This window comes from Acipenser ruthenus, chromosome 24, assembly GCF_902713425.1.
Source record: "Acipenser ruthenus chromosome 24, fAciRut3.2 maternal haplotype, whole genome shotgun sequence".
Classification (NCBI taxonomy): domain Eukaryota; kingdom Metazoa; phylum Chordata; class Actinopteri; order Acipenseriformes; family Acipenseridae; genus Acipenser; species Acipenser ruthenus.
The window spans coordinates 21,216,805-21,243,597 of NC_081212.1; the positions used below are offsets into that span (position 1 = coordinate 21,216,805).

General features: G+C 36.8%; 1 protein-coding gene across 2 annotated transcripts in view; it reads left to right on the top strand.

Moving 5' to 3' along the window:
* The window catches only part of LOC117964252 (probable phospholipid-transporting ATPase IM), a 46,386-nt gene that overhangs the window by 4,538 nt on the left and 15,055 nt on the right, over positions 1-26,793 (top strand). Inside the window, exons 1-15 of one of the 2 annotated variants that reach the window (XM_058998667.1) lie at positions 6,454-6,673; positions 9,426-9,484; positions 15,677-15,790; positions 16,243-16,341; positions 16,437-16,498; positions 17,390-17,462; positions 17,909-17,979; positions 18,369-18,451; positions 19,800-19,958; positions 20,094-20,182; positions 20,615-20,811; positions 23,064-23,272; positions 23,982-24,025; positions 24,822-24,987; positions 25,328-25,516. In XM_058998667.1, coding sequence (XP_058854650.1) covers positions 6,580-6,673; positions 9,426-9,484; positions 15,677-15,790; positions 16,243-16,341; positions 16,437-16,498; positions 17,390-17,462; positions 17,909-17,979; positions 18,369-18,451; positions 19,800-19,958; positions 20,094-20,182; positions 20,615-20,811; positions 23,064-23,272; positions 23,982-24,025; positions 24,822-24,987; positions 25,328-25,516 — 1,708 coding nt within the window. In that variant the 5' untranslated portion in view covers positions 6,454-6,579. Of the gene's footprint in view, positions 1-6,453; positions 6,674-9,425; positions 9,485-15,676; positions 15,791-16,242; positions 16,342-16,436; positions 16,499-17,389; positions 17,463-17,908; positions 17,980-18,368; positions 18,452-19,799; positions 19,959-20,093; positions 20,183-20,614; positions 20,812-23,063; positions 23,273-23,981; positions 24,026-24,821; positions 24,988-25,327; positions 25,517-26,793 lie in introns of those variants that run through there. The other variant, XM_058998668.1, reaches the window with a different exon arrangement.

Sequence of the window (26,793 nt, forward strand, 5' to 3'; positions counted from 1 at the left end):
GGAGAAAAAAATATATTTTTCAATTGAGCAAGAGGGCTGTCAAATGGACTTCCAAAACAAAAATGTTGTATTACAGAGTTGGTCTATTTCCTTTATTTTCTTGAGTTATTTAAATTTATCCCACAGACATGACAATTTTCAGTTCAACTTGATACAACAGCTGACAGCTGGTGTCGATAGCACTAATGCAATAATAAATGCGCTAAATGTAGATGTTAAAAATGCACACTTTTATCCGTAGACTGAGATAGGTACTTGATAAGACACACTTGCACAGTTTCTATAAAATGTTCTACATACTGTAGCAGGATAATACCGTGTTCTTTGCCGATTGCTTGGTTTTAGCACATTATTAAGAAGGCTGTATCTCCCACCGCCCGTCTTTAAATTTAGCCAATGCTTTTTATCAGTGGTGAATGCACACAGTGTCAGTGGAATTTTGTAGACGTGTCTCTTTTTAGTTTACAAGGTGCTCGCAGGGAAAGATAAGATGGATTGAATGTTTACTGCTGTAAAGATCATTGTTCCAGGGAGCTGACTGGCAGGGGTGTGCAGAACCCGTCCAAGCACACAGAGTGACACTGTAATGGTAAAGCATTAATGCTCCCAGTCTCAACACACATGGATCATAACATTACCAGCTCCAGTTCGTTGGAACAGCATTTCTATATTTTTTATTTCTTAGTGAAACCTTTAAGCCAGCACACAGTACTGGGAATGGGGCTGAAGGTGCAACCAGCAGGTATTTCTTTCTTTCTTTCTTTCTTTCTTATTGATGCGGTGTCTTGTGAGGCTAGAATTATGTTAATAATTTGTGTGAAGCATGGATGCTCCTGTGACATTTAAAAGCGTACTTGCTGCACATAAGTGAATTGTAGCAAAGCATACTATTGTTAACCTCCAATTTCACCACTGAAAATAAAGTGGTGAAGGACCTAGAATATCTTTCAACGGTATTGTTTTTATGCAATTATGATTTTATTAATGTGTATGATGCAAATTAACATCTTTGATAAGTTATTTGTGTCATTCTCCATTCTTTCATTATACATTGTATTGGTTTTATAATAAGACAAATCTTTAAATTAGTTATTCTGTTTTGATAACTTTGTATAGAATTATAAGTAAAAAGCTGTGAGAATCTAACACTAATCATTTTAAGCATATTATTTAAAGTAACTTCCAGATACTTCAATACTCCAATTAAACTCACCGTGTAGATACTGTATATTTATACATTAATTATTTTTGTATATGTAATATATACTGTATATATACTGTATATATATAGTACTGTCAAATAATGAACAATTCTCTGCGAACAGTACAAAATTTCAAGTAATAGACAAAACATTAAAATAAGAATTAGACTGATGGTCCACAAGACCCCACAGAACTATTCATTCCATTGAGACTAAACAGGTTTTCATAGTACCGGTAATTGTATCGTTATCATCACGGAGATTTACAGCTGCCGTTCCCTTTCCAGCTCCTTTTCTCGCTGCTGTTCTCGCTCCAGTGCTTCTTTATGTTTTTGTTCTTGAAGTTTCAGTGCTCTTTTCTGGAAATGAGACACTAACCACACTCACAACCTTTGGGTTTCGAGTACTTGTTTATCTTTATTAATATACAAACAAGGAGAAAAAAATAATAACTGTGGAGCAGGATGTAGGCTTTCCTCACAGAAAAAAAACCCCACTGAAGAACTACAGTATATTTCCTAACTAGGATTCATATGTAGCATGCATATACATAAGCTTGTTTATATAAAATATTAATTTATATCATATATTTACCAACACAAAGAGCATTCCTGATATTCTGTAATATTAAAAAAAAATAATAATAATTGTTTGTTTCATTTTTGGCATTTCCAAGATAATATTGCCATTCAAGAACATGAAATATTGAACTGGAGTTATTGAAGACTTCTTTTGTAAATGAAATACTGTGTAGTGTTCATGGAACATTTCTACATTGTTGTTGGCTTTTTGTACAACAGTCTAGAATGGATTTATCATACCAAAGTATAATATTTTTTAACTGACATGTATTTCATAAACTGCACCAGCATATCTGAACACTATACAGTACTGTAAGATAAGCTTATTTGTGAAATGGCGCCTGATAGCACTCAGTCTTTTCTAGCAGTGTCCTGTGGCTAAGGCTATGCGTCTCCCATTTCTTTGCTCTGTGTTTTATGATGTCATTTATTTAGAAACGATTTACCCAACTGTGACATCTCAATTCCAGCCAGCTCTTGTTCCTACCTAGTTTAACAGACGTGTGAGATTAAGGCACACAGCCCAAGGTCACACACTGGACCTTATTCTAATGATCTAAACAGAGGCAGGTCCTAGACTGACAGGGTCTGTTACAGCAACTTAGCAGCATAGGAGAAACATATCTGACTTTATCTTTGTTGTCACTATTGCTTATAAACGCTAAGTGAAGGGGATTGAGGTAGCCCAACCAAAGCAGCAGAGTGTGTTTACATTAGCAAGCTAATTTGTGTGACTTTTACAGTGCTGGAAATAGATAAACTGGTGTAATCAGAGTAGTAGACCAACGTGTACAGCTACAGTCCTTGTATTATTACAGCAACCTCCCAGGTCGGCTGTAACTACAGGTGGAGGTGTACTGCTCATGTATCTCAAATGTGAGACTTTTGTAGATCCAATAACACGAGCGACTAATCTAAACGGTAGGTCAAGTTTCAAGCAGTTACCCCCATCGGTTCATGTAAAGAAATGTATTTACATGTGCCAATGTCGTTTTACCGGTACTGTATCTCTAATTTAAATGAAATATCTCATAATAAACAAGAGCCAACACAATAACAGAGCAGGTTAATGGTAGCTACGCGCCTGCAATAGTACAATTCCTCTTTTATTAAAAAGCAAGTACAAAGTATAAATGGTTGGACTATTATATTAATGCCAGGAAACACATTTTACTACTTTTTGTACTTGTTTTACTCTTTCATTCTCTTGTTGTATGCATTTAAAATACCAGACTGTCCACTAAGTGTTCTTAATACAGTTATGATTTCTGATCCAATTACCTCTGTGTAAAGCCTACATCAAGGGGCAAAGCATCCTAGAGGTGTCTTAAATCCCAGTAGAAACTGTTCATTAGTTGTGAAGTGCACTTGAAGTGTATTTTATTAGACTTGTGGGCCATTGCTACAAGTTTAAACCCATTCACTGTGCAAAGCAGTGGTTGATACTGAATTAGGCTTTCACTCTGTGAAAGTCTGTCAGACCTGCTGTGTTGCAGCAGGGGGATGCAGTTTTTGTATACAACAGTATACAGATCAGTGATGTAACACATAAATCAAAGTAGTGTGACAGGGGACAAACTCAGACGTAAGACTGTTTGATCTCCAAGGTCTACAGGTTTAGGGGCTGCTTGTTCAGGAAGTTAGCTTGTGAACGTGCTTGTTGTGACAGATTGGTTTTCCTTCTGATGCTGCATTACAAATGAACAAATACAAGCGTTACATTTTATTGAATGTTTGCCTGTTATATGAATGTTTGAGTGTTATTTGATTTGCTGTGGACCGGCACCCATGGGTTGGCAGTCTTTTTTGCTTGATCTTTAATGCCTTTTCAAGCACAGGGTTTTCAGCATGCTTTCTGTGCATGGTTCATTTGTTTAGAGTCACCAAATCCCTATAGTTACAAGAGCAGAAGTTTGACGTAAGACGTAAAAAAATAACTGCTGTATCTGCTGCGTAGCTTTCCCCAGACATATGATTAGCTGAAACCGAGAGGTTGTTTTCAAACCTGAGCTCAGGTTTTCTTCCCAGTTGTTGATTTGCAAATACAGTATTGCACACAGCAAAATAATAAAAATGCAGATAAAATTAAACAGGCTTTTTTCAATTGTCATTGCTGTCATAACATTACAGAGAGCAAAACAACCAATGTAATGACCCTCAACAGTCACATTGCAACCTGTTTGTATTCAATAGGAACAACTGCAATAACTATTAGGTTTAATATTATAAAACACACACAAAAGCCATTCCAGCTGCAAACCATACATGCTGGGGGGCTGCATGCTCTGAACAGATCGCTGTTTAACTCTATAGCAATCCTGCTGATCTGTTTCCTCAGGGGTTGTATATTGACAATCACTGAAAATAATAAAGGTAGGTGTGTTTTTCACTCTAGAGATTGATGAGATTACCTGTGTTGACCTGAATCCTTTAGTCGAGAAGCAGCCCTGTCTTTTTGATAATGTCTGATTCACCTAAAGCCTTCATGTTAATCACAAGTGCTCTCAGGTTTTCAGTCTTGCAAGTAAGTGCTTTAAATACTAGGCAGTGAGCTCAAATTTCATGTGCCAAGGTATCGTAACAAAACCTGTTAACCCTTCTAAAGCATCTCTGTGGGCCTGTGAGGGGGCTTATACGTTTTTGTTAATCCAGAATTGTCGACGCCAATATCTCATAAACCATTTCAGGTGCCAACATATTATTTTCAGTGTTATGCCCAATTCCTTGGGGGAGATCTTATGGTACCCCACTTAGTCCTGTGATTTTTTCAATAAAGTTATATTAGGGGCATGCTCTCAGACATAGATGAGCAGGGGCTGTAAATGCACAGTATAATTGCAAGATCAAAGGGAGCTCCAGTGCCATCACCCCTCCACTGTGCCCCATATAACAGCCATGTCCCTGATGACAGCTACTGTAGTTGATTTAGTAACAGTGCTTTTGCTTTGACAAAAAAGGAAGTGTCTTAATTTTGAAGCTGGGAGGTCTGTGTGCTTCAGTGTCTCTTCCAAAGTGAAATAAAACACAGAGGCCCATGCTTTAGTCCAGCAAGTTTTTAAAAAAAAAATTTTTTAGGAATACTTTCGCTTAAATTACTGGTTGTTTAATATTTATAAAATTAGATGAAGAACATGGTTATGTGAGGCAGTTATCTTCTGATACCACAGTGTGTGGGAGCTGTTTCCTGAATGGCCATATGGTTTTTGGAGAAGTATTCCACTAGAAGGCCCTACAGCTGTTTGGAGTCAGAAAGTGAACATGAATAAAAGTCCTTGTAGTACCTTTTACACTTTTCAATCCATGATCAGCTGATAGTGCTGGGGCATTTACTGCCAGTTCTAGCTACAGTGGTGCTATGATTATTGAACAATATTGTGTAGAGTTCACAGACAATTTCATACCTGTCATGCATTTCCATTTTTTATACGTCTCAAATGTGCAGTTTTGAGAGAAACATGTGATAGAGACCGTTTATGTACATTTAAAACCGTGATATCTGGTGTTACACTTGGTTAAAGAAAGTTCTCGGTTTGCTTCTAGGTCATTTCGTCTCAGCAGTGTCTTTAGGTCAATTTAGTGGGTTCAGTGCTGTCTGCCATACTTGTCTAAAGTGTTGTAATTTAGAAAGAACAAACCACACTTCACTGGAAACTCGTATTTGATTTTGGGGAGCAATATTGGTTCACGAGGAACCATTGCTTTGAACCACTGTATAATCACATAACTCATAGGAGATTACAATGTTCTAACTACACCTTTAGACCCCTGGAGAGGAAACAGACAGATACATGTCTTTCAAGAACTCCATCTCCCAGCAGCGTTTGGAACTTCCCGTTATTGTGTCTCTTAAGTGATATGACTTTGTGGTTTTTCTTTGATTCCATGTAACCAAAAATCCAACCAGCTAAAGATCAGGTCGTAAAACTTGCATGAGAATACTACTGATAATGTAATTAGTTTTAACCAAGACAGATCGTGATTTAAAATGTACTTAAAACAGGATAACAAAAGGGTTCCATAATTGTTAGATGGTAAGGTGCACGTCATTTTCTCATCTAGAAGTATTTTGCAGCCCTTGATGTCTTTTTTATCTGCATTCTGTTCAGTAATCCAAACTACACTATTGTTTGCCACTAGTTGACACAGATTAAAGGGTTGAAATTGTTGTGAATGAGAAGCTGGTGGAACAGATTTGCTACAAGTCCAGGTAAAAGAATGCTGGTGTCTTCAGCGTTGAAGGCACAGAATTCTTAGCATTCCAGCAACTCTAAGAGTTTAAAACAAACAAAAAAACCGATTTCATTTGACCATGCTGTGGTATAGTCCCATTTCAAATAGCAAAAAGAAACAAAAACAATGCAATAAGGCAAAGAGTTGCAGAAAGCAAGGTAGCGCAATGTATTAATACAATAAAGCTATCCTTCTTTTTACATTGTAGCAGCCTGCATACTCTTTCTGAAATCAAAGCCAAAACATTTTTTTTTTTTTGTCGGTGGCTTCATGCAATTCAGTGTGCAGTGAATTGCTTAGCCTTGGGGTAAATACCTGCACTGACTAATCCAGCTGAAAGAAGAGCCGGTGCAGAAATGAGAGTAGACACACCTCCACAATTACCCAAGCAGCTGTATAAGCTACCGGTGCTGTTTTTCTTTCAGTACGCACAGGGATTGCAGCAGCAGCAGTAGTGTATGTTTTCGTCTTAGGGGATGCCTCTTGGGAAGCTATATTCATGACAAGATGATCTTGGCTGCTGGTGTCCTTATTGTTGAACGAGTTTAAACCTTGTTTATATAAGCATGACTGTGCCAAAGGAAATGGCTGAGAAATGTCTACAGATGTTACTGCCATGGAGGGGAGGGTGGACTCTACGCAACAAGGACCCAAGACAAGGTAGATACTCCGATTACTGCAGAGTACTGAGGGAGGTGGGTGGGCAGGCTGCTCTGAGGTCTTGACTATTTATTATTCTAAAATGGCACCGATTGTTTTCAAGAGTTGTAACTAAATAGCCAGAAGTTTAGCTTTTAGCTAACTGACGCTTAGACATCTTGGCACTTGGCAGCTGTTTGAGGAGGCGAGGCTAAGATATCAAATCATACTGTAGCAGTCTGTACTGTTTGGATGCAGGTTTCATGTTTCTATTTCAATGAACCTATTCGATTGGATTTTCATTTTGCAGTGTTCTGAATCACCGTATTTAAAGATAATATATAGTACTATAATTTGAGTACTTTAGTTTTTTTTTTATTATTTACATTTTTAGACATTTTAAACAGTTTGTGTGAATTCGTTCGAGAAGTTTCAAAAACATATATGCATTATAAAATAGATACATAGATAGGAAACTTGCAAACATACCGCAGTTTGCATTTTCGTTACGACAATTCGCAAAGTGCACATTTTGTCGTATGTACCAAGAAAAAATATGTTAATGAAGAGAGCTGCAGTATACTAATTTAAATATTATTTGCGTCATCTTAGCGAGATCTCTAGCGAGAGTTCTGCAACATTTTTTCAAATAAAGTTGAGTTGTGGTTGCAGCTGCAGCAGAGGGTGCCTGAAGGATAACGTCTATACATGCAGGGGTGCAAGAATCAAAATAACATTGTTTTTGTTAATTTAAATGTCATCAGTACAATGCATTCTGTTCCACCTTATATATATATATATATATATATATATATATATATATATATATATATATATAGATATATAGATATATAGATATATATATCGATATATAGATATATAGATAGATTATATATATATATATATATATATATATATATATATTTAATCCTATCAGATTCTATAGTGGGGCCCCAACCTTCACCCCCCAAAAGCTTTTCATAATCATACAGTAGCCCCTCCCAAAACCGGACATGTTTGTCCGACATAAGGAAGTGTCGGGTTTAAAAACAATACAATAAAATCACACACACATACATTTACAGTTCTCTATGTATTTTAAATATAAATCATTGCGCTGAAATAACTAATGTGTTTTGGGTAGGCTACACATTACATTATGTAAAAATATAAATCTGTACAGTAGGCCTATACAGTATACAGTACAGTAGTAAAACCAAATGAATACCTAGCGCACTTTTTTTGTACTTTAGCCTACTGGTAACACAAAATAAATCATGCTGCTGCATTTACACATTGGTGTACAGTGCGAATAAAAGATTATTTTAAATTGAAACTCAATGATTGTAGGGTTTTTTTAAATTTTATTTTAATTATTATTATTTTTAACTTGGTCTACTTACTTACTTACTTACTTACTTATTTCTTAGCAGACACCCTTATCCAGGGCGACTTACAACTGTTACAAGATATCACATTATTACTTAGTCTATTTAGTAGCCTAGACAATTAACACGCAATAGATGACAAATTGACTTAACAAATTTGTATTGCAATTGCCCGAAGCTTTAGTACATGTCAATACAGTAGTTTTGATCCCTCATTTGCACTGTCTCCACCCTGTTTGTGTGAATCTCTGCAGAACGCCCAGAATTACATCTTCATTTAAGGCTAAAGTGCAAATAAGAACTGCGGCTGCAAAGCATTCGTTAAAATGATGCTCACAGCGTTGCGTTTGTTTAGTACATTTCACGCTGTACTTCTGACTGGTTTCCATGTGGTTTGCAGCGATTGCGACAGATGCAACACTTTAGTACATCTACCCCTTGGTGTGGTGCAGTTACACACACACAGTGACTGAAGGAGATTTAACAAGTACAGTGTATGGGAAAAAAAAAGTTACAGCCTGAATAGAAAGCTGTATTCTGAGAATTACATTTCTTAGATCAAGCTCCAAATCTGCATAGAAACGCAGCGTAATTTGAAACCGTGCAGTTCACAAATATGCAGGGAAACACCTACACTATGTAACACACACTTTTGAGTAAACAGTGTCTGTATTCAATGCTGCACAAATTACTTGTTCACCAAAAAACATCACTATGTTAAACAAACTAGAGACTCTGTCACATACAGTATCCTTCCAGAACAATATAAACACGCTGTTACATTGAATCAGTGCTATGTTAGCGATGCCTGCTGGACTTACCTCTACCATTAACAATGTTATGGCAGGTGTTACACATTTTTTTTGTCTATAATTTAGAGGGAAGTATTTTTTTTTGCTATTACCTATAAAGGGGACACACATGCTAATACATTGGAAAGCAGAACTCTGTACTTCCTCAGATAAGCTGATCTTGCTCCTTTGTTTGACTCAGATTCTTGTCTATCGCGGGGAACTAGCTTTTAAATGTACTGCAGTAAAGCCCAACTTCCTCCATAGCTTTAACTTTATACAACATTAGTAGTTCATTACTCTTATTGGGGGTATTACTGAACAGCAGTATCCATAGTATACTGCTGTTCAGTAATACTGTTTACACTTGATTCCATTGTTTTTTTTACTAACACCTGGTGGACAACTATTATTTTTTAAGTGTAAAGAATGTACCCTGGACCTCCATGCATATAAGTGACACGGACAGATTTATATTTTTAAATTCAGAATTACTCAGATTTAACAAATGCTCTTCCTGCTTTAATTAATGGCAATGCAAGCATGCTGTTTTCTGACTAACCCATCTCCTTCCTCACTTTCATATATTTTCAGAGGAGGAGCGGCATGTGAAAGCCAATGACCGGGACTACAATGGAAAGTTTCCATATGCAGTAAGTGGGACTTTATCCTTTCCATCACCATTATATCACGTACTTAATAAAAAAAGCAATGCTTTTGCTTCATAGTGTGAGACTGTGCTAAAGGCATCTTGAAATGATAGCTACAGTAAGTTTGTGGTTATGAAGTTTCAAAGAGACAAGATAAGAATTGGATACCATAACTAATAATACATTTTTTTAACCATAAAAATGTGTTGTGACCACTGTGCAGACGGTCCCAAGGTTCTTACTCAGCTGCTAGGTTTGCAGGGGTAGGGCCAGTTCATCTTGTTATTCCATATGAAATCATCTCACTAGGGTGGAATCTGTTGAGTCACGGCATCTGGGAATTGAATGTCAGTGTGCTAAGTGGTTGTACACAGAAAACAAAGCACACACATTCACTTTCTAAGATACAGGATCACCTATTTTAGGCTAAAAACACAACCGGCTGCCAACCTCTAAAAATGGAAAACTCTGTTATAACTTTTATCCTAATTAAGCTGACATGCTTTTCCAAACCCTGTGTGATTCTAAAGATGTGACTTTTCATACCCTGTATTGATTTCATGTGAAGTGAACCTACCACAGTTTTTTTATGACACATGGGCTTGTACTTGTACACTGTAAAAATGCAGCCATTCCTTTTGTGCAAATACACTACATGCGGGCTAAGACGAAGTTCATTAATTGGCGTTACTGTACAACAGCTTGGTAAATTGTGGCAGTCCCGCATACAAGCTTCTGCACAGATCTTTGGTACCCCATACGTTAGTGTATGTTCTTTTTGCACAATTTTACTGTACATGCTGTTTGGCTGGGGCTTTTGACTTAGAAGTCTTTAGAAGTGTCATTGTATCACAACATGTCAGAGGAGCATCAGCTAGCTATGTGCGTGTTTATGGATTGGAACTGAGCTTCAGAAATCATTTATGTGTCTTTTACATCCCATCTGTACGACACACAGCCATTAGCATTTTACATGTGTCGCATCTTAGCATTATTTGATCCTGCCACAACTGCTTTGAATTACAGCTACTGTACGGAGCAGTAAATGGTGTTGCTTCATTGTTGGAGAAACAAAACTACCAAGTCCTATGCAGTATGATGTTATTACATTACACAGTGAAGTCTGTTGGAGTTTTTTTTTTTTTTTGTGAAATAGAGCAACTGTTCCTGGCTTCTGTAAGGTTCCTAGATCATTTTGAGGATGTCTTTCCTCCATGGAGGTCAACAGTATCTGGAGTGTTCTAACTGCAGTTTAAAGTCTGCAGTGACTAGATGGGTCCTCACCCTTTTAAAACAGATTGAACTGTACTCAGACAGAAGCTGTACACTGCACAGTCTTGCTAGTCATGCTGCATAAACAATATAACACATTACACAGGCATCTTTGACACGGGCAATTTAGGGTAAATCAACAACTAATGGCAAGTAACACATTAGCACACCTCTTGAATCCTTTTTATATGGTGAATATGATTGCAATATACTGCAGCTAATTGATCCTGTATTATAACTATTGTAATTTAAAAGAGTGAAATGAGTGGATGTGCTGTAAATAATGAACAGTTACCAATGATCTAGTCTATATAAAATTCATGGTTATTTTTCTTTTTTTTGGCCTTGTAAGAGGCCTGTGAAGTCACCTTGAAAAATGCTACTTGGCTTCCCTATCTGGTACATGCAGGATTTCCCAGCAGACTCTCACTGTTAGTGGGTTAATGGTGAAGAGGCCACCGTGGCAGCCTTGTGATGTCACTGAAGTGGTCATTGACTCTGTTTTTCATCAACAAATGAAAAGTCAGAGATTAAAGTTCTGTTACCAGTTTTATCAAATCAAAGCAATACACAGGAAGTAATTGTAAACAGCTTTCAATTCTCAGCACCATACTTGTATCTGTATATTCATTAGAAAAGGATCCAATAACCTTTAGAAAGATGTTATTAAAAGTTATTATTCACTGTGAGTGGGTGATTTTTTGCTCACAAAACTAACATGAAAAGCATTCACCTTGAATAATTGTTTTGTTATAATGATTTCAAAGTACGCTTGCCAAACCGGACTCATTCAACATTCAATATCGAAACTGTTTGTTCTTCTGTGTTATTTGTGAAAATGACCTTCAAATACCCACACTGGAAAATACAAAACCCAAGAAGAATATCCATCACACAGTAATTCTGTATTCTCTGTACTCATCACAGAAATATTGCAACATGTTGAGGCTGAATTATTTCATACGTTAGTGCTCAATGAATATTTGCAGTAGGCACACAGTTGCTTAAGACTGCACCCAACTTAAAAGCTTTGCAAAGAATTTAAGGAATAATTGTTCTTTTAAATAAAATCAATTTGTACTAATTATGTCCACTACTTTCAACAGCAGGAGCCTGTGGCCCAATGATTAACTGGGTTAGCCAAACTAGGCCTTTGCGGGCCAAATATGTCCTGAGAAGGGTACTTTCTGTGGCCTGGGGAAGATTAATTATGTGATTTTACTCGTTTTAGTTTTTGATTTTCTAATGTTCAAACAATTTTTTTTTTGTTTTTCTGTCTTCATTTTTTTTTTACCATGGTGCCTTTATTAATACCACCATCACAATAAATGTACTTCCTGTGTTGAAAAATTAGGAGCCCAACCTAAGCCCCACAATCAATTTCTGCTGCACAGGAAGTGATTTTACAGTAGTGTGATTATTGGACATATTGGAGTTAAAGTGAATGGGAAGGTATGCTGGGAAACAGGTGTGCCAAGTTGTGCTACTGTATTTATTTAACAAATCATTTATTTCCGGTTTAGCTTATAACTTTTTTGACTAGGTGATAGGGAGACTAGCCACAACTTGCATACTCTTCTTGACATTTAGCAGACTTTCCAGCAGTTACTAAGTACTGAAATAGGTCACTAAAGCAGTGTATTGAGATATCAGATGTCTGTGATACTAATTATAGTAGATTTATTACACCAGCTCTATTCACAAGATACTTGAGAAACGGTAAAGAATATTCCTAACATAAGCAGCAGCCTGATTTTATATTTTTTTCTGAAAGAACCCCACTGATGCATAACCATGAAAGTTAGATGTATTAGATTGAAAGCTAGTTAAAATCTTTAAGAAACGTGTTGAGGCTGTCAATAAAACCGTTTTTGTTTGCAGCCACTCTGGTTTCTGTGTACTTGAATTTGTTCCCTTTGCTTAATAAGGTTAAACCTTTTAGTAAAGTATTGGAAAGCATAAGAGACTGTGAATTATTTGAACAAAGATTTACCACTTTGAGATATTTATCCTTCTTAAATCTAATTCAAGTAATAGAAAAACAAACAATTGACTACTGTGGATTCGGTGACTGTGGATTATTATTTATTATTATTTATTTCTTAGCAGACGCCCTTATCCAGGGCGACTTACAATTGTTACAAGATATCACATTATACATTATTTCACATTATACAGATATCACATTATTTTACATACATTTACCCATTTATACAGTTGGGTTTTTACTGGAGCAATCTAGGTGAAGTACCTTGCTCAAGGGTACAACAGCAGTGTCCCCCACTGGGGATTGAACCCACAACCCTCCGGTCAAGAGTCCAGAGCCCTAACCACTACTCCACACTGCTGGATTCAGTGACTGTGGATTCAGTGACTGTGGATTCGGTGACTGTGGATTCGATGACTGTGGATTCGATGGCTGTGGATTCAGTGACTGTGGATTCGATGGCTGTGGATTCGGTGACACTGGATTCGGTGACTTTCTACAGTTCTCAGGTTTCTCTTTGGTGTTTCCACAACTTGAAGTGGAGCTGGAAAGTGAATGCCTAGATAATGTGACTAAATGCACAGACTATTTGCTTAGGTCAGCATGTTTACATTGACCTTGCAAAATCCTGTTTGGAATCATATTTTCACGAATCTGTAACATTCAGACGGACTTGAAATCAGATGAGATTATTTCACCTAGTGCTGAACTAAGTTTCCATTTCGATTTTTGATTTCAAAGGACAAGAAAAATACATCTAAGTAATTCCTTTTGTGATATTCTAAACTTTATTTGGAAATATATACATGTATAAACATCCCAGGTAAACTATATTAGTTACTGTATATTAATAATCCATACATTTTTATACCCTGTTTTAAGGAAAAAAAATATATGTTAGTGCGACAGTGAGTTAGATAGTGTGAAAGTTTATTATATGGATATATACATGTAAAACGTAGATAGAATGTAATATATATAAACACATTTTTCATTTTTTTTTGTATGCCAGTATTTTGTGATTTTACAAAGAAAACAAAAATTGCAAGGATGAAAATGTTGTAGTTTGTTATTATTATTATTATTTATTTATTAGCAGACGCCCTTATCCAGGGTGACTTACAATTGTTCTGCCAAGGGTCTAAAAAAAATGCTAGCGGTGGAGTGACAGTTATGACAAAACACTTGGCTGAAAAGGGATAAACACCTAAACCTGATACATAGCAACAGATAAATATATGGTTAGTGAAAACCAATTTGTTAAACAAATGTGTCAGAATGCATTTTCAACTTGCCATTAGTAGAATGGCAATGCCCAGTTGTCCTATGGAGTGACTCCATCAAATCCAGTGTTTGTTGATTGAAGGTTTCAACTCTTAATTGTTGTTCTCATTCTCCTTGGAAGAATCTAGGTCTCATCTCGAGCTTTGCCTCTGATCTCTGTTTTCCCACATGAATTGTCGTCCTGGCAACATAATCCCTTTCTGTCTGTATTCTGTATTCACCTGCTAATAATCTTGCCATTGAGAGCGTTTTATTTTTAAATGTCTATTGCTCTACTATATAGAGTGCAGTTTAATAGCATTCATTAATACTTAATTGATACTACCTGTACGACAGATGGTCTTTTTTATTGGTTGGTGAAGGAAAAAATGTGGAAGCATTTTATCCTTCATTATAAATCAGGTGCCATAATATGTCCCGAAGTAGAATTGATTCCAGGGAAATTGATTGCACAGGATTAGTCGTGCTAATGAAGTACATTTTCTTAATAACTTGGGTGAATTGGAAGGCAACATCAATGTAGATACATAATGAATAACAGAACAGCATCTCTGTATTTTAGGCAGCAAATCAGGTGTGTTATCCTTGAATAGGTGAATCGGAGGATGTCAAAGTTCATGATTTTTGTTCCCTAATCAAAGAAATTAACTTTCTGAAGAAATCTTTAGTGACAACAAGTCAAGGCTTGCCGTAGTTCTAGGAACGAGTCTCATCTCGCTACTCTAATCCTATTGGTTCCTCAACCTATATAGTCCAGGCTCCTCTTCCAACACTTGTTCTGCAGACCTTGCTCCTCCACCTCCCCACCGCCTCCTTTGCAACTGTGTCTCCCTTCTGGGGGTCGGAGGTCCTCCATCACCCGGCCTTGAGGACCTCTGACCGACGATGGAGGTCCACCTCAAACGAGGGTGGCTGCTATCGGTCCAGAAAGCGAGATCCTGAGCCAAACAGTCAATCATCCCACACTACACTTTACATCTTACAATGTTGAGCTTCGATCTTTGAACAAATGATATAACTGCTAGGTGGTGCATTGTGAATGAATGAAGAGCATTACAGTCGTTTATCTCGAGAAAACCAAAAAGTTTTGAATCTCTTTATATATTTGTTTTGCCCGTAATTTGGAACAATTTACCACTTGGTAACAAAACATTTTTTAATTTGCAAATATTGTAAACAAAAACAGTGTTCAATTAAATGTAGCTGTTTGATAGAACATCATAACTTTAGAGACAATCAATGAAAGCCTTAACTGCAGTCAGCACAAACAGATTCATCCTTTCACTGTATGGAAAAATTGACAAACCCAAAACAGAACATTATTTATTAATAGAACCATATTATAGATAAGATCCAGTTAGTCCATTCCATTATAAAGTACTATGAATTCAATAACCTTTTATTTTTTTTATATGACTCTTGCATAAAGGTTGTTGTTTATTGTGTGTAAACCACAAACATTATTACACTGTGTATTATATTACCTATCACTATTAAATAAACAGTGGTTTTAACTTAGCACAGTGTAATTGATACATTAAGTATATTTGTTATCCTGTCTGCTTCACTGTTTACTCAAGTCAAGCACTGACTAGCATTGTGCCAAGTGTGGGTGCTTGAAAATAAATGGTAATTTCTCTTTTTAATTTCAGGACAATCGCATCAAAACCTCAAAATACCACATTGTTACATTCCTGCCTATTAATTTGTTTGAGCAGTTCCAACGTGTTGCCAATGCCTACTTCCTGTTTCTCCTTATATTACAGGTAGGTTTTATTTGAATTATTGTAATGTTCTTGGAATGCATACATTACCCTTCCAGATGTGGGACAGTTCATATTGGGTAATATTTTGGAAGTCTTCAATCCCACCATACAGTACATCGCCCATCACACCCATACAAAAATACTGTTTTCTATAGTAGTGGTTGAAACATTGTAGTATTTCATGTAGTATACAACATAATTATATTTATATGGGACTATTTATAAGTTATGCCCACTGCAGGCTTCCTTAAGAACCCACAATAAAAACTATACTGTAAAAACTACAATTCGTTTTGTCCTTTTTTTAAATACCTAAAGTACCGATAATCCCATTCTCTGCTCTGTGCAGAAATACAGGGCAGTGGTTCTCATGGTTTGAATTGCACTTCTTTTTTTTTGTTTGGTTGCCAATTGTAAGACTCATGGACTCTCTCTCCTCTCATTAATTCCAGCTAATTCCTCAAATCTCTTCTCTCTCCTGGTTTACTACCATTGTGCCTTTGGTTCTTGTGTTGACAATTACTGCTGTGAAAGATGCCATGGATGACTTTGTAAGTACAGGTTCTTTCTGCTCAGAAACATTTTGCTATGTGTTTTTCGAGTGCCATGTGAAGTGTCTTAAAATCCTTGTTTTAATATCTTCTAGTTTCGCCATAAAAGTGATAACCATGTTAACAACCGACAATCTCAGGTACTCATCGATGGCAAGTAAGTGCAATACAATATCTGCTGTTTTGGCTATGCTTTATCTGAATGCAAACAAACACCAGCATGCAAACAAACACCTGATATGAATCAGTTGTGCAATAGAGTATAACTTATTGAAATAAGTGATTCTAAAATGCTTGACGCAGTGTAATCTCTGTGATGCTCCTGTTGCTACTGTTCTTATCTGCAGACGTCCGCACAGATCTGTGTCTGTGATTTTCATCTTCGAGTTGGGATGTCAAGATAGATCTAGCTCTAGATCTGTCTCCCTCATCCTGGGAAAAACAGAGCACTCATGTGCCCAGGAATCATGATTTAAATACAAATCAAATCCAGAAAAATATCAGCAGGAATTACTATAACATCTGATAAGACTAAAGTACAAAAATGGTTTCTGTGAACTATTAGGTGCAGGGTTTTATAAAAAAAAAATCAGGGGAAAAAAAGAAAATGCTACGAATCCTAGCATTAATACAACCGGTGTAAGAACATACAAAGGGTCCTCATGATAAGATATTGTAAATGCCTGTACAATTTCAATGAAATAAACAGTTTATCGGATCATACCTAAACACAACCCAGGAGGTTCATACTGTAGAAGTAAATTCAGTGCAGATACCGTGTTCATCAGATTTGACAGACAGGCATTTCACATTATTATTTTTGCAGTTTGGTTTCTTAATGGATTTCTTTAATTCTGCGGCATTAGACTATTTTAAACTGCATTATGACTGCATGCTGGGGATCAGCCTGTTGAACTGGGGGTCTGAATTGATTTAAGCAATTTAAATAAAGCAACATTAATGTCCTTACTTTAATAATGGCATTTAAATATCAGTCTGGATACAAAAAGCAGAGCAGGAGATTAATTTGGATGACGTTCCTTCATAGGTTACACAATGAAAAATGGATGAATGTGCGTGTCGGAGATATCATCAAGCTGGAAAACAATCAGTTTGTAGCTGTGAGTATTATAGATGAATAGATTTTAGAAATGCAACATTTAGGAAAAACAATAAGATAAAGCAATTCATATCTATTGATAATGCGAGTCCAACTTGAATAGGACGAGGGTGGTCAAAGGAAATGAAACCTGAAGGCATATTTAAAAATACAAATTGAATCAATACACATGTCTATAAAATACATCAAACCATGCTTACACATGCTTACAGTGGAACCCATTAATGCAAGTGATTGTAATAACCGGTCCCACTCTGATCCGTTATACTGTACATACATCTTTAGTTCAGCGCCTACTGCTCCTGCCACTTAGCTAGAAGACTGATAATTCAAGATGACGGTTATTTGCACTGATGGCTCCTATTATAACTTGTCTGCCAGTATTGACTTACGCAGCCATGTGCCTGCTAGATTATAAAATCTCATGCGTCTCTCTTTCACCTTTAGGCTGACTTGCTGCTCTTGTCTAGCAGTGAACCTTATGGACTCTGCTACATTGAAACAGCAGAGCTAGATGGGTAAGAGCATCAGCAGACAGATCTTCTCAAAAATTTGTCTGAAATGCATTTTAGAAAGGGAGGTCATGCTTTATACTGTAGTGCTACAGTAGTAGTGATTCTAAAAAGTAGAAAGCTTTACCAAGTAAATGTTCTGTTATAGCTCTCAACCTTAACCCTCATTAACATGTACAATAGAAAACCACAGTTTATTACCAGTTACCGTGCTGTATCTTAATGATGAGCGGAAGGTTTACAGTATATTGGACTTTTCTTATAAGATATTTGCCGCACAGTTTGGCCACCTGTTTGACTTGTGTGCTAAGTTGGAATCCCTATGAAAAAAACTGTATTTTTTTAAGCAATTAAGTTATTTATTTCAGTAAATATTATGTATGGTTTTCTTTCAGAGAGACTAACTTAAAAGTGCGTCAGGCATTAACAGTAACTTCAGAACTTGGTGAAGATATTAGCAAAATGGCAGCATTTGATGGTAAGTGAACTGTTTTGCTACTTCCAACGATGTTTGTTATTAACTAAGAATTTACACTTAAAGGGGTATAAATACGCCTTTAAATTTATTTTTTACCTTAAGCAAAGCAAACAAGTATAAGCACCACCAGACAAGGGCGGCAGTATCTGCTGAAGATTTTTTTTTTTTATATATATAAGTTTAGTCGTTTTATTATTTTCTCCCCAATTTGAAATGCTTCTTTACACTCTGCAAACTCACCGTGCAGCCGCCTCAGAGCTACAGCGTCGGAGGACAACGCAGCTCTGGGCAGCTTATAGGCAAGCCCGCAGACGCCCGGCCAGACTACAGGGGTCGCTGTTGCGCGGTGAGCCGAGGACACCCTGGCCGACCTAACCCTCCCTCCCCCCGGACGACGCTCAGCCAATTGAGCGCTGCCCCCTGAGAGCTCCCGTCCACGGTTGGCTGTGGAATAGCCTGGACTCGAACCGGCGACGTCCAGGCTATAGAGCGCATCCTGCACTCTAGCGAGTGCTTTTACTGGATGCGCCACTCGGGAGACCCTGAAGATTGTTTTTTAACACCTGTCATTACTGTTAGTGTTGTGTTATGTCATATGATATCTTGACCTTACTTGCATTAAAGTAATCTAATCTATTCACTTGAATTTTGATAATTTACGGCTGTGAACAACAGACAAGGGGTTTCAACTCACTGATAATCTGCTCTGCTCTGCTATCGGTAGTTTGTTTGAACTGGATGGATTACAGCCCCCAGTTTTAACTAATTTGTGTCCTGCCATTGGGATTTTCACTTTGCTTTTATCATGGGGGCGAGATCAATACATTGTAACTTTAGCCATTGGCTTGTCAGGAGTACTGGGGTAGGCTATGATAAAAGACAGCTTAAAATAGACATGATTATAGAGCTGGTAGCCAGCGATCTCAACCTCTGCACTGGGCTTTAGGATAAACAGCAAAATACTGGAGGGATTAATAATAACTATAGTCATTTATGTTATGTATGTGATTATCTGCAGCCCTGAAAGCCAAGATCATGTTTTCTCTGAAGTTTATGGTGCCCTTTTTCCTGGTATTAAATTTCAAATACAAAACAGATCGTCATTCAGCTGCTTGCAGGATGCACAGTTGTTAAGGTTTTCCAAATGTTTACATTAGGTTTACATTGTCCCTAAGTGGCTGTCATCGGGAGCTCTATTTACTGAGCATTTTATTCTGAAGGATCCTCAGGAGGAGACTCCCACTTTAATATTTACTGTTTGTTTCTAATGCATGGTATGTGGAGTTTGATGGAAGATCACACACAGAGTGGGGAGCTGAGTGTTTTTGCACTCTGTTGTGTTCTTCAGGGGAAGTTGTATGCGAGCCTCCAAACAACAGATTGGACAGATTCACTGGGACTCTGTTCTGGAAAGATGAGAAGCACAGCCTTGCCAATGATAAGATGCTGCTTCGTGGCTGCGTGCTTCGGAACACGGAATGGTGCTTTGGAATGGTCATTTTTGCAGGTTTGAAATTATTCTGTCGCATTTCTTTTTATTGCATTACCAATTCTTATATAGATATTTTTAAGAAATATGGGCCCTTGAACATAAAAAAAGATTTTTATACCCTAATATATCTTCTGCTTTCTATATTTCCAGGACCTCAGACTAAGCTAATGCAAAACAGTGGGAAGACCACATTCAAAAGAACCAGCATAGACAGATTGATGAACACCTTGGTTTTATGGGTAAGTGTATAATGCAAACCAAGGCTTCTCAAACTGCACAAAAAGCATGTCTAGATTACTGTAGTAAAAGCATAGCAAAGTGTAATAAAGCTTAGTGAAAGCATGGCATATCATAGGTAAGCTTTGTAAAGCACAGAGAGGTATGGTAAAGTATATTAAAAAAAAAAACATGACAAAAACCATGGTAAACTATGGTAAATAATAGTATAACAATGAGGAAAACATGGGAAAAAATGTGCAAAATTATTTTTTGACCAGGTTTCTTGCATCATTCTATGAAAAATCCTTCCCTTTAGAAAATCACTTGAATTGATTAAAAAGCATTGATTGTGTCCGGTAGCTGCAGTTCTTTCTTCAACATGAAAAGGGAAACTCTGTGCAATATAGATAAGAATAATTGTGTTACCAGAATGCTTCTTTGTGTATTTTCAGATCTTTGGGTTTCTTACATGCATGGGGATTATCCTAGCAATAGGAAACTCAATCTGGGAGTACAGAGTCGGGGATGATTTCCGGGTTTACCTGGCTTGGAGTGAAGTGCTGGACCATGCTGTGTTCTCTGGATTTCTTACCTTCTGGTCCTATGTTATCATTCTCAATACAGTCGTACCCATCTCCCTATATGTAAGGTGAGAACAGTGTTCCGTTCATTTTTTATTTTCTTTTTGAAACAGGAGAATTTCTCCACTTCATTTATCTTCCATTTGTGAAATTTATAGATTGTATTGGAGCTTTTCAGAATGACTTTTCATGAAACGTCATTTATCAAGAGGTAAAGCATCGCTATATTACCTACAGTGTGTTATCTCCTTCCAGGAGTTGATTTATAGGAAATTGATTCAACACAAGGAACTGATAAACTAACAGCAACAGTGAGCTTTGACAAATCCATTTCCTCCAAAACACCAATCAATCAATTATAAATGTAAGCCCTCAGAATTGTGTTTCTGGTTTGTTAACTACTCCTTTCTGAAGTAATTGCCCTCACGATGATTTGGATTTAAGAGGTTTTAAAAGCTAGCCCTTTGTTTCTTTTCAGTCACCAAGCTTAATGGTTTTTGTTGATTTGTGTATTTCTCATTCGTTTCTCTTTCTTTCTCTTTGATGTGTCTCAGTTCTCTTCAGTAACTGACGGGTAAGCAGATAGACCTGTCAATCATTCTTGCTCCCCACCTGCCAACAGCTTCTTCTGTTAGAGAGAGATTCATTGTTATTCCTTGCTGTCAGTATTAGTGTCACCGTATTTGCCAAATGTCAAGTGATGTATGATTTTATATGTATAACACTGCAAGCTCAGGCCCTTTTTCCCCCCTTTTTCCTTTGAATATAGAATTAATTTTAGATATTTTATACCAGCGGTATTTTCATAATAATTTCTTACCTGTTTAATTGCTATTATGTGTGTACGCTATCATTCTCTATTAACAATCATTATTTGCCATGCAATATATCTATATCTATATCTATATATATATATATATATATATATATATATATATATATATATATATATATATATATATATATATATATATTGTATATTGTATATTTGGTAGTGTGTTATATGTTATTGTTAGTATGTTATATTATTTTGTGCACATTTCTGCTTCAGATGGCTTGATCCCCAGCTTAATAAGATTCCTGCAATGACTGGCTAGCCAGTCGGCCAATTAGCTAATTAGAGATGATCTGCCTGGAAACCAGGTGCAGTCAGGCGTTGTTAGAGAGAAGAGTGAAGGCTGGAGGTTTAACAGAGTGGCAGTCGGTTGCTGTACAAAGCAACCACATAGTCGTTGTTTTAAAGCTTCAAAGTGATTAGTGTTTCTATTCGCTGGCCTCAGCTAAGGCCACGTTGCTTTCTTGTTTGAACAATAAAAGTGCACTTGTTAATAAAAGTGCACTTTTAAAGCTACTCAGACTACTTAGCTGGCCCCTTACACAAGCTTACAAGCAAGCACTTCTAAACGCTGATTTTCTGAAGCTACGGTACATTTTAAAAATGACCACTAGGGATGTGCAGCGGTAATTCCTGTCCCCTCTGGTCATTTTATATATGGAGATTTCGAGTTAAACTCACAGTTGCAGAAGGGATAGAAATTACAGTTGCACACACCTAGTTGTCATTTTTAAAAACCACTTCTCTTCAGAATCTTTAGAAGGGATTGTGAACATTGCTGGAATTGATAGTAAGCCTAGTAAATAATAAACTGTGCAGAATCAAGACTGGGAAATGATAAAGAAGACACAGGATAGAATACTAGTACAATATTAAATATTCTGAAAATGTGGATGGTATAAACTATTCCTTCACAAGGGGCTTATGCATTATTTATTGACTAACATTAAACATTGTCCTATTGGAGCCAAGCAAGTTTCTGTAAATGTAAAAATAAAACTTTCCTGGGAACCTCCTTTATAAACTTCATCTGACTGTAGATTCTGAGAAGTTCTGGTTATCGGAGGCATGACTATACAGTACCTGAATTACCATGTTTGGTAGGTCACATCACTCATAACACAATCTGGATACAAGTAGAAAATTGTATTCATTACAATTAGTAATTCAAACACATTTTAACCGTAACTGTGATCCTACATGTACCTAAATAATCTGATCCTATAAATGTGAAACCAGATTCTGCCATATAAGTGTATCTTAACCCCGGCACCTACATGTCTTATATGGAAAATGTATTTAGAACAGTTACATGCACATGCCTAGAAGCAACACAAGTCTGTTGTGATGAAGAAAATAGATCTATTACCGGAGAGTAAATGATCGTTACAAAAGGTTATCATCTAGTACCAGGTACTGTATTTAAGTAGTTCTATGCTGAATAGGGTGTTGACTGACATAACAAACAGACTGTTCTGTTTTAAGTGTGGAGGTGATTCGTCTGGGACACAGCTACTTCATAAACTGGGACCGGAGAATGTATTGCAGTAAGAGAGACACTCCAGCTGAGGCTCGCACTACCACACTGAACGAAGAGCTTGGACAGATAGAGTATATATTCTCTGACAAGACCGGCACACTCACACAGAATATCATGGCTTTTAACAAATGTTCTATCAATGGGAAAACTTATGGTAAGATTTCAATCTTAACATTTTAATTCGTGATTAAATTCCATAACATTGCTATTGTATATGTACTGCATAAAGATACAGTATATACCTACATACATACATACTGTACATACAGTGTAAGTTCACATGTTTAGTTTGCTTCTTAATGTATGCAAGATGTCCTCATGTGCCTATTAACTTATTATAACTCACAGAAGAGAAGATTGTACTCTGGATCTACTAATAAACAAAACAATTGCTTTGCACAGCGCTATGTTTAGTTGCGATTATACTCTCTGGCTAAACCCTGGCATTTGTACAGAAGATGTACTGGACTTGTGACAAATTCTGTGGATATTTTGTCATGCATGATTTATAATATGCCATTTAAAAGCTTTTAAATTGATTTCTAGTGTGATAGATACATTTTGGACAATGTCAAAAAATTGATCATTTTCTTAGAAGAAAAAGGGATATCTTTTAATGTATTTTTAATAGCCCTTCATCTGGTAACTTGCACGTTTCTTAAATCTATCCCAAAGATGTATACTATTAGCACTGTCTGCGAAATGGCTTTATGTGGCTCAAAAGCTGGATTTGCTCTGTAACAACTCAATAATGTGCTGCTTAGAAATATCGATTGGTCTGAAAGTACTACATTCCGAGAAGAAGACTGCTACATTTAAAAAAAAAAAAAGTAATACTCTTTTTTTTCTTGTGCTTTTTAAAGGTGATATATACGATGAACTTGGACGTAAAATAGAAGTTACAGAGGTATGAATTAATATGCACGTTGTTTGTTAGCAGCTATTTATATAAAGTATTGAAGGTTCTAGCAGAATTACTATTTTTTTAATTTAAAATATCTCAATGCGCGTACTTAAATATACAGTATTTGAAAATGGACTGTCGCTTTAATTCTGGCAAACAAATACCAGTGTGCATAATGATCAATCTATAAAGTGGGGAATGTTCCTTCACCCCATTTGAATAGGATGCATTATGATGTATTCTGATCTTACATTTCAAAACTGCACTGCAGAAATTAAATAATGTTCATCGAATCCGAAAGAAAAATAGCCTGATGTAACAGACTTGCTGAGCCACTGCAGTAGATCTGTAGTCTAGAGCCAAGTCATTATTGCATTAGTGCAACAGGCGTTCATCTAGGCTGCTCTGGGTTGCAGCAAACTAAAACAGCAAGTGGAAACTTTTTCACTGATTTTTCCTTGCACCTGTCTGCAGTGTGCATCATTATCCTTTTAGGGTGCCAATCTCTAGCCTATCTATGAAACGTTCCCATGTGTTTGAGCAAGCCTGGGTTTTTTTCCATTAGTAAACCAGACTAACACATAAAGGAAAAACTTGTATTAACAGCCAACCTTCTGCAGATTTTATGAGGCTGAGACAAACTTACATAGACTGCTTTAATGAATAGAGCAATTTGTATTAGGTATGCAGGTAGAACGTGTAGAGCTTCTGCTGGGTGTAAAATCAGTTGAATTTAAGAAAAAAAAAACAGTCAGATTAATTGTATAAATCAGATGAATTGCTCTTCCTCGTTTCACAGAGAACTCCATCAGTGGATTTTTCTTTTAACCATCTATCTGATAAGAAGTTTAAGTTTTACGATCACAGCCTGGTTGAAGCAATCAAACTGGGGGACTCCTCTGTGCACGAGTTCTTTCGACTGCTCTCCCTCTGTCACACCATCATGGCTGAGGAGAAAAACGAAGGTACTGTAAGATTTTACATTCTTATAAATGATAGGACTGACGGTGAGAAATGTGATCAGGACTGATCTGGACAGCATAGTGCTCTTCAATTTAGCTGCAGACTTTGAAACCTAATGCAGGCATTTTATTTTCAGTTGCTTTCATATCCAAGAATGACTTCCCCCGAAAGAGTCACAGGAGATAATAATTGAGGAATGATCTTGTATCCCTCCAGAACTATTTCAAAACCTTGCAGTCACTTTGAATCACGTTGACCCCTCGCCCTATTGACAGTGTTGTGTTCTTTGTCTTACCCTTGTTGTGTGGTTGTACAGAGTGGTTGTTCTTCTTGTGTTCGTAGGGGAACTCGTTTATCAAGCACAGTCGCCTGATGAAGGAGCTTTGGTTACTGCTGCTAGAAATTTTGGTTTCGTGTTTAGGTCCCGAACTCCAGAGACCATAACACTTTGTGAAATGGGAAAGCCGGTGACCTACCAACTACTCGCCATTTTGGATTTTAATAATTACAGAAAAAGAATGAGTGTAATTGGTAAGTTAAACAATACCGTTTTTGGGGACATGCTTTGTATTTGTAAGTCTAATTTAGGCTTTTTTTTTAGGTAAATTACACTACGTTCAAAATATCTGGTTGTAATAGCAAATACAATACTTTTCTTAGTTCAGGTGTAATTACAGTATACTATGGAGCATGTCATTGCTTTATCAGCTTCAGTCTGCAATATTCCATGCTGAAAAACAGATGAGGCGCATGTAGTCAACATCTTTAAAAGTAGCCTTGAAGTAGAAACAGGCCCACTTAGGCATAGCAGAGAGGCCTTTTATCCCAGTACCTTAGTGGATGTATTGCTGATACAGAGATAAAGAGGAAACACATCTGCTGCCATTAAAAAAAAAAGCACTAACCGCATTTCAGTTTGCCAGGTTTTTTTCACTGCATATTTACTGTAAAGTAACCTTGATATTAAAGTTCAGGTTGAAACTATTTTAGGATTAACTTTGTAATGTAGATGAATGACTTCCCTCGGTGATCCCTGGCCTTAAAAGGTTTATCAATATGGATGTGGACCAGAACTTAGACTTCCATTACAGCTTGAGAAGCCTGTGGGGACGTGTTGGAGTTAGAAGTATAGATTGATACAGAAGTAGACTTCCTGCTACTATCACCATGCTGTGTGTTACAGTATCCCTGATGTATCAAATGATTGATTTACTGCATGTTCGTCTCCTTGTGAAATCTGGTGGGCCTTCACATTACAGTAAGCAATGGACTTAGAGAAACATTTAGGGTTGACAATGTATTTAGGCAGATTTGCCTTTTCCATTTTTTTTCTTAATGACTATAACCCAAAATGATTTAATTTATTGTGCTGAAATGTATATCCCCCCCCAAAGACGCCTAAAAGACTGCAGGACTCATTTTTGTGTGTGAAAGTCAGAAATGGACCCTGCATTCTCTGTCGACAACAATAATTGGGGTACCAGTTGGGGGCTGGTAAACCATTTGTGAATATTATATACAGTATGTTATAAGCAGGAATCCTAGGAATCCCTCTGCTGCGAAATAATTCAGAAAAACACGGATTTTCTATGCTGTCGGATCATTTTTTGCAAGGCTTTTTGTTGGTTTTTTATAACCAAATCGGTACACTTCTCATATCTAATTGTCACACAGGCAATTTTGCTTTAAATTTAGTAAACATACTTGTTCAATAAAACTGCTTCTGGTGAACGAGACACACTCATGTCAGCTGCAGTTTTTACTTCAGTGCGTTTTTACAACTCAACAAGTTGTTTAAAGATGCAGAA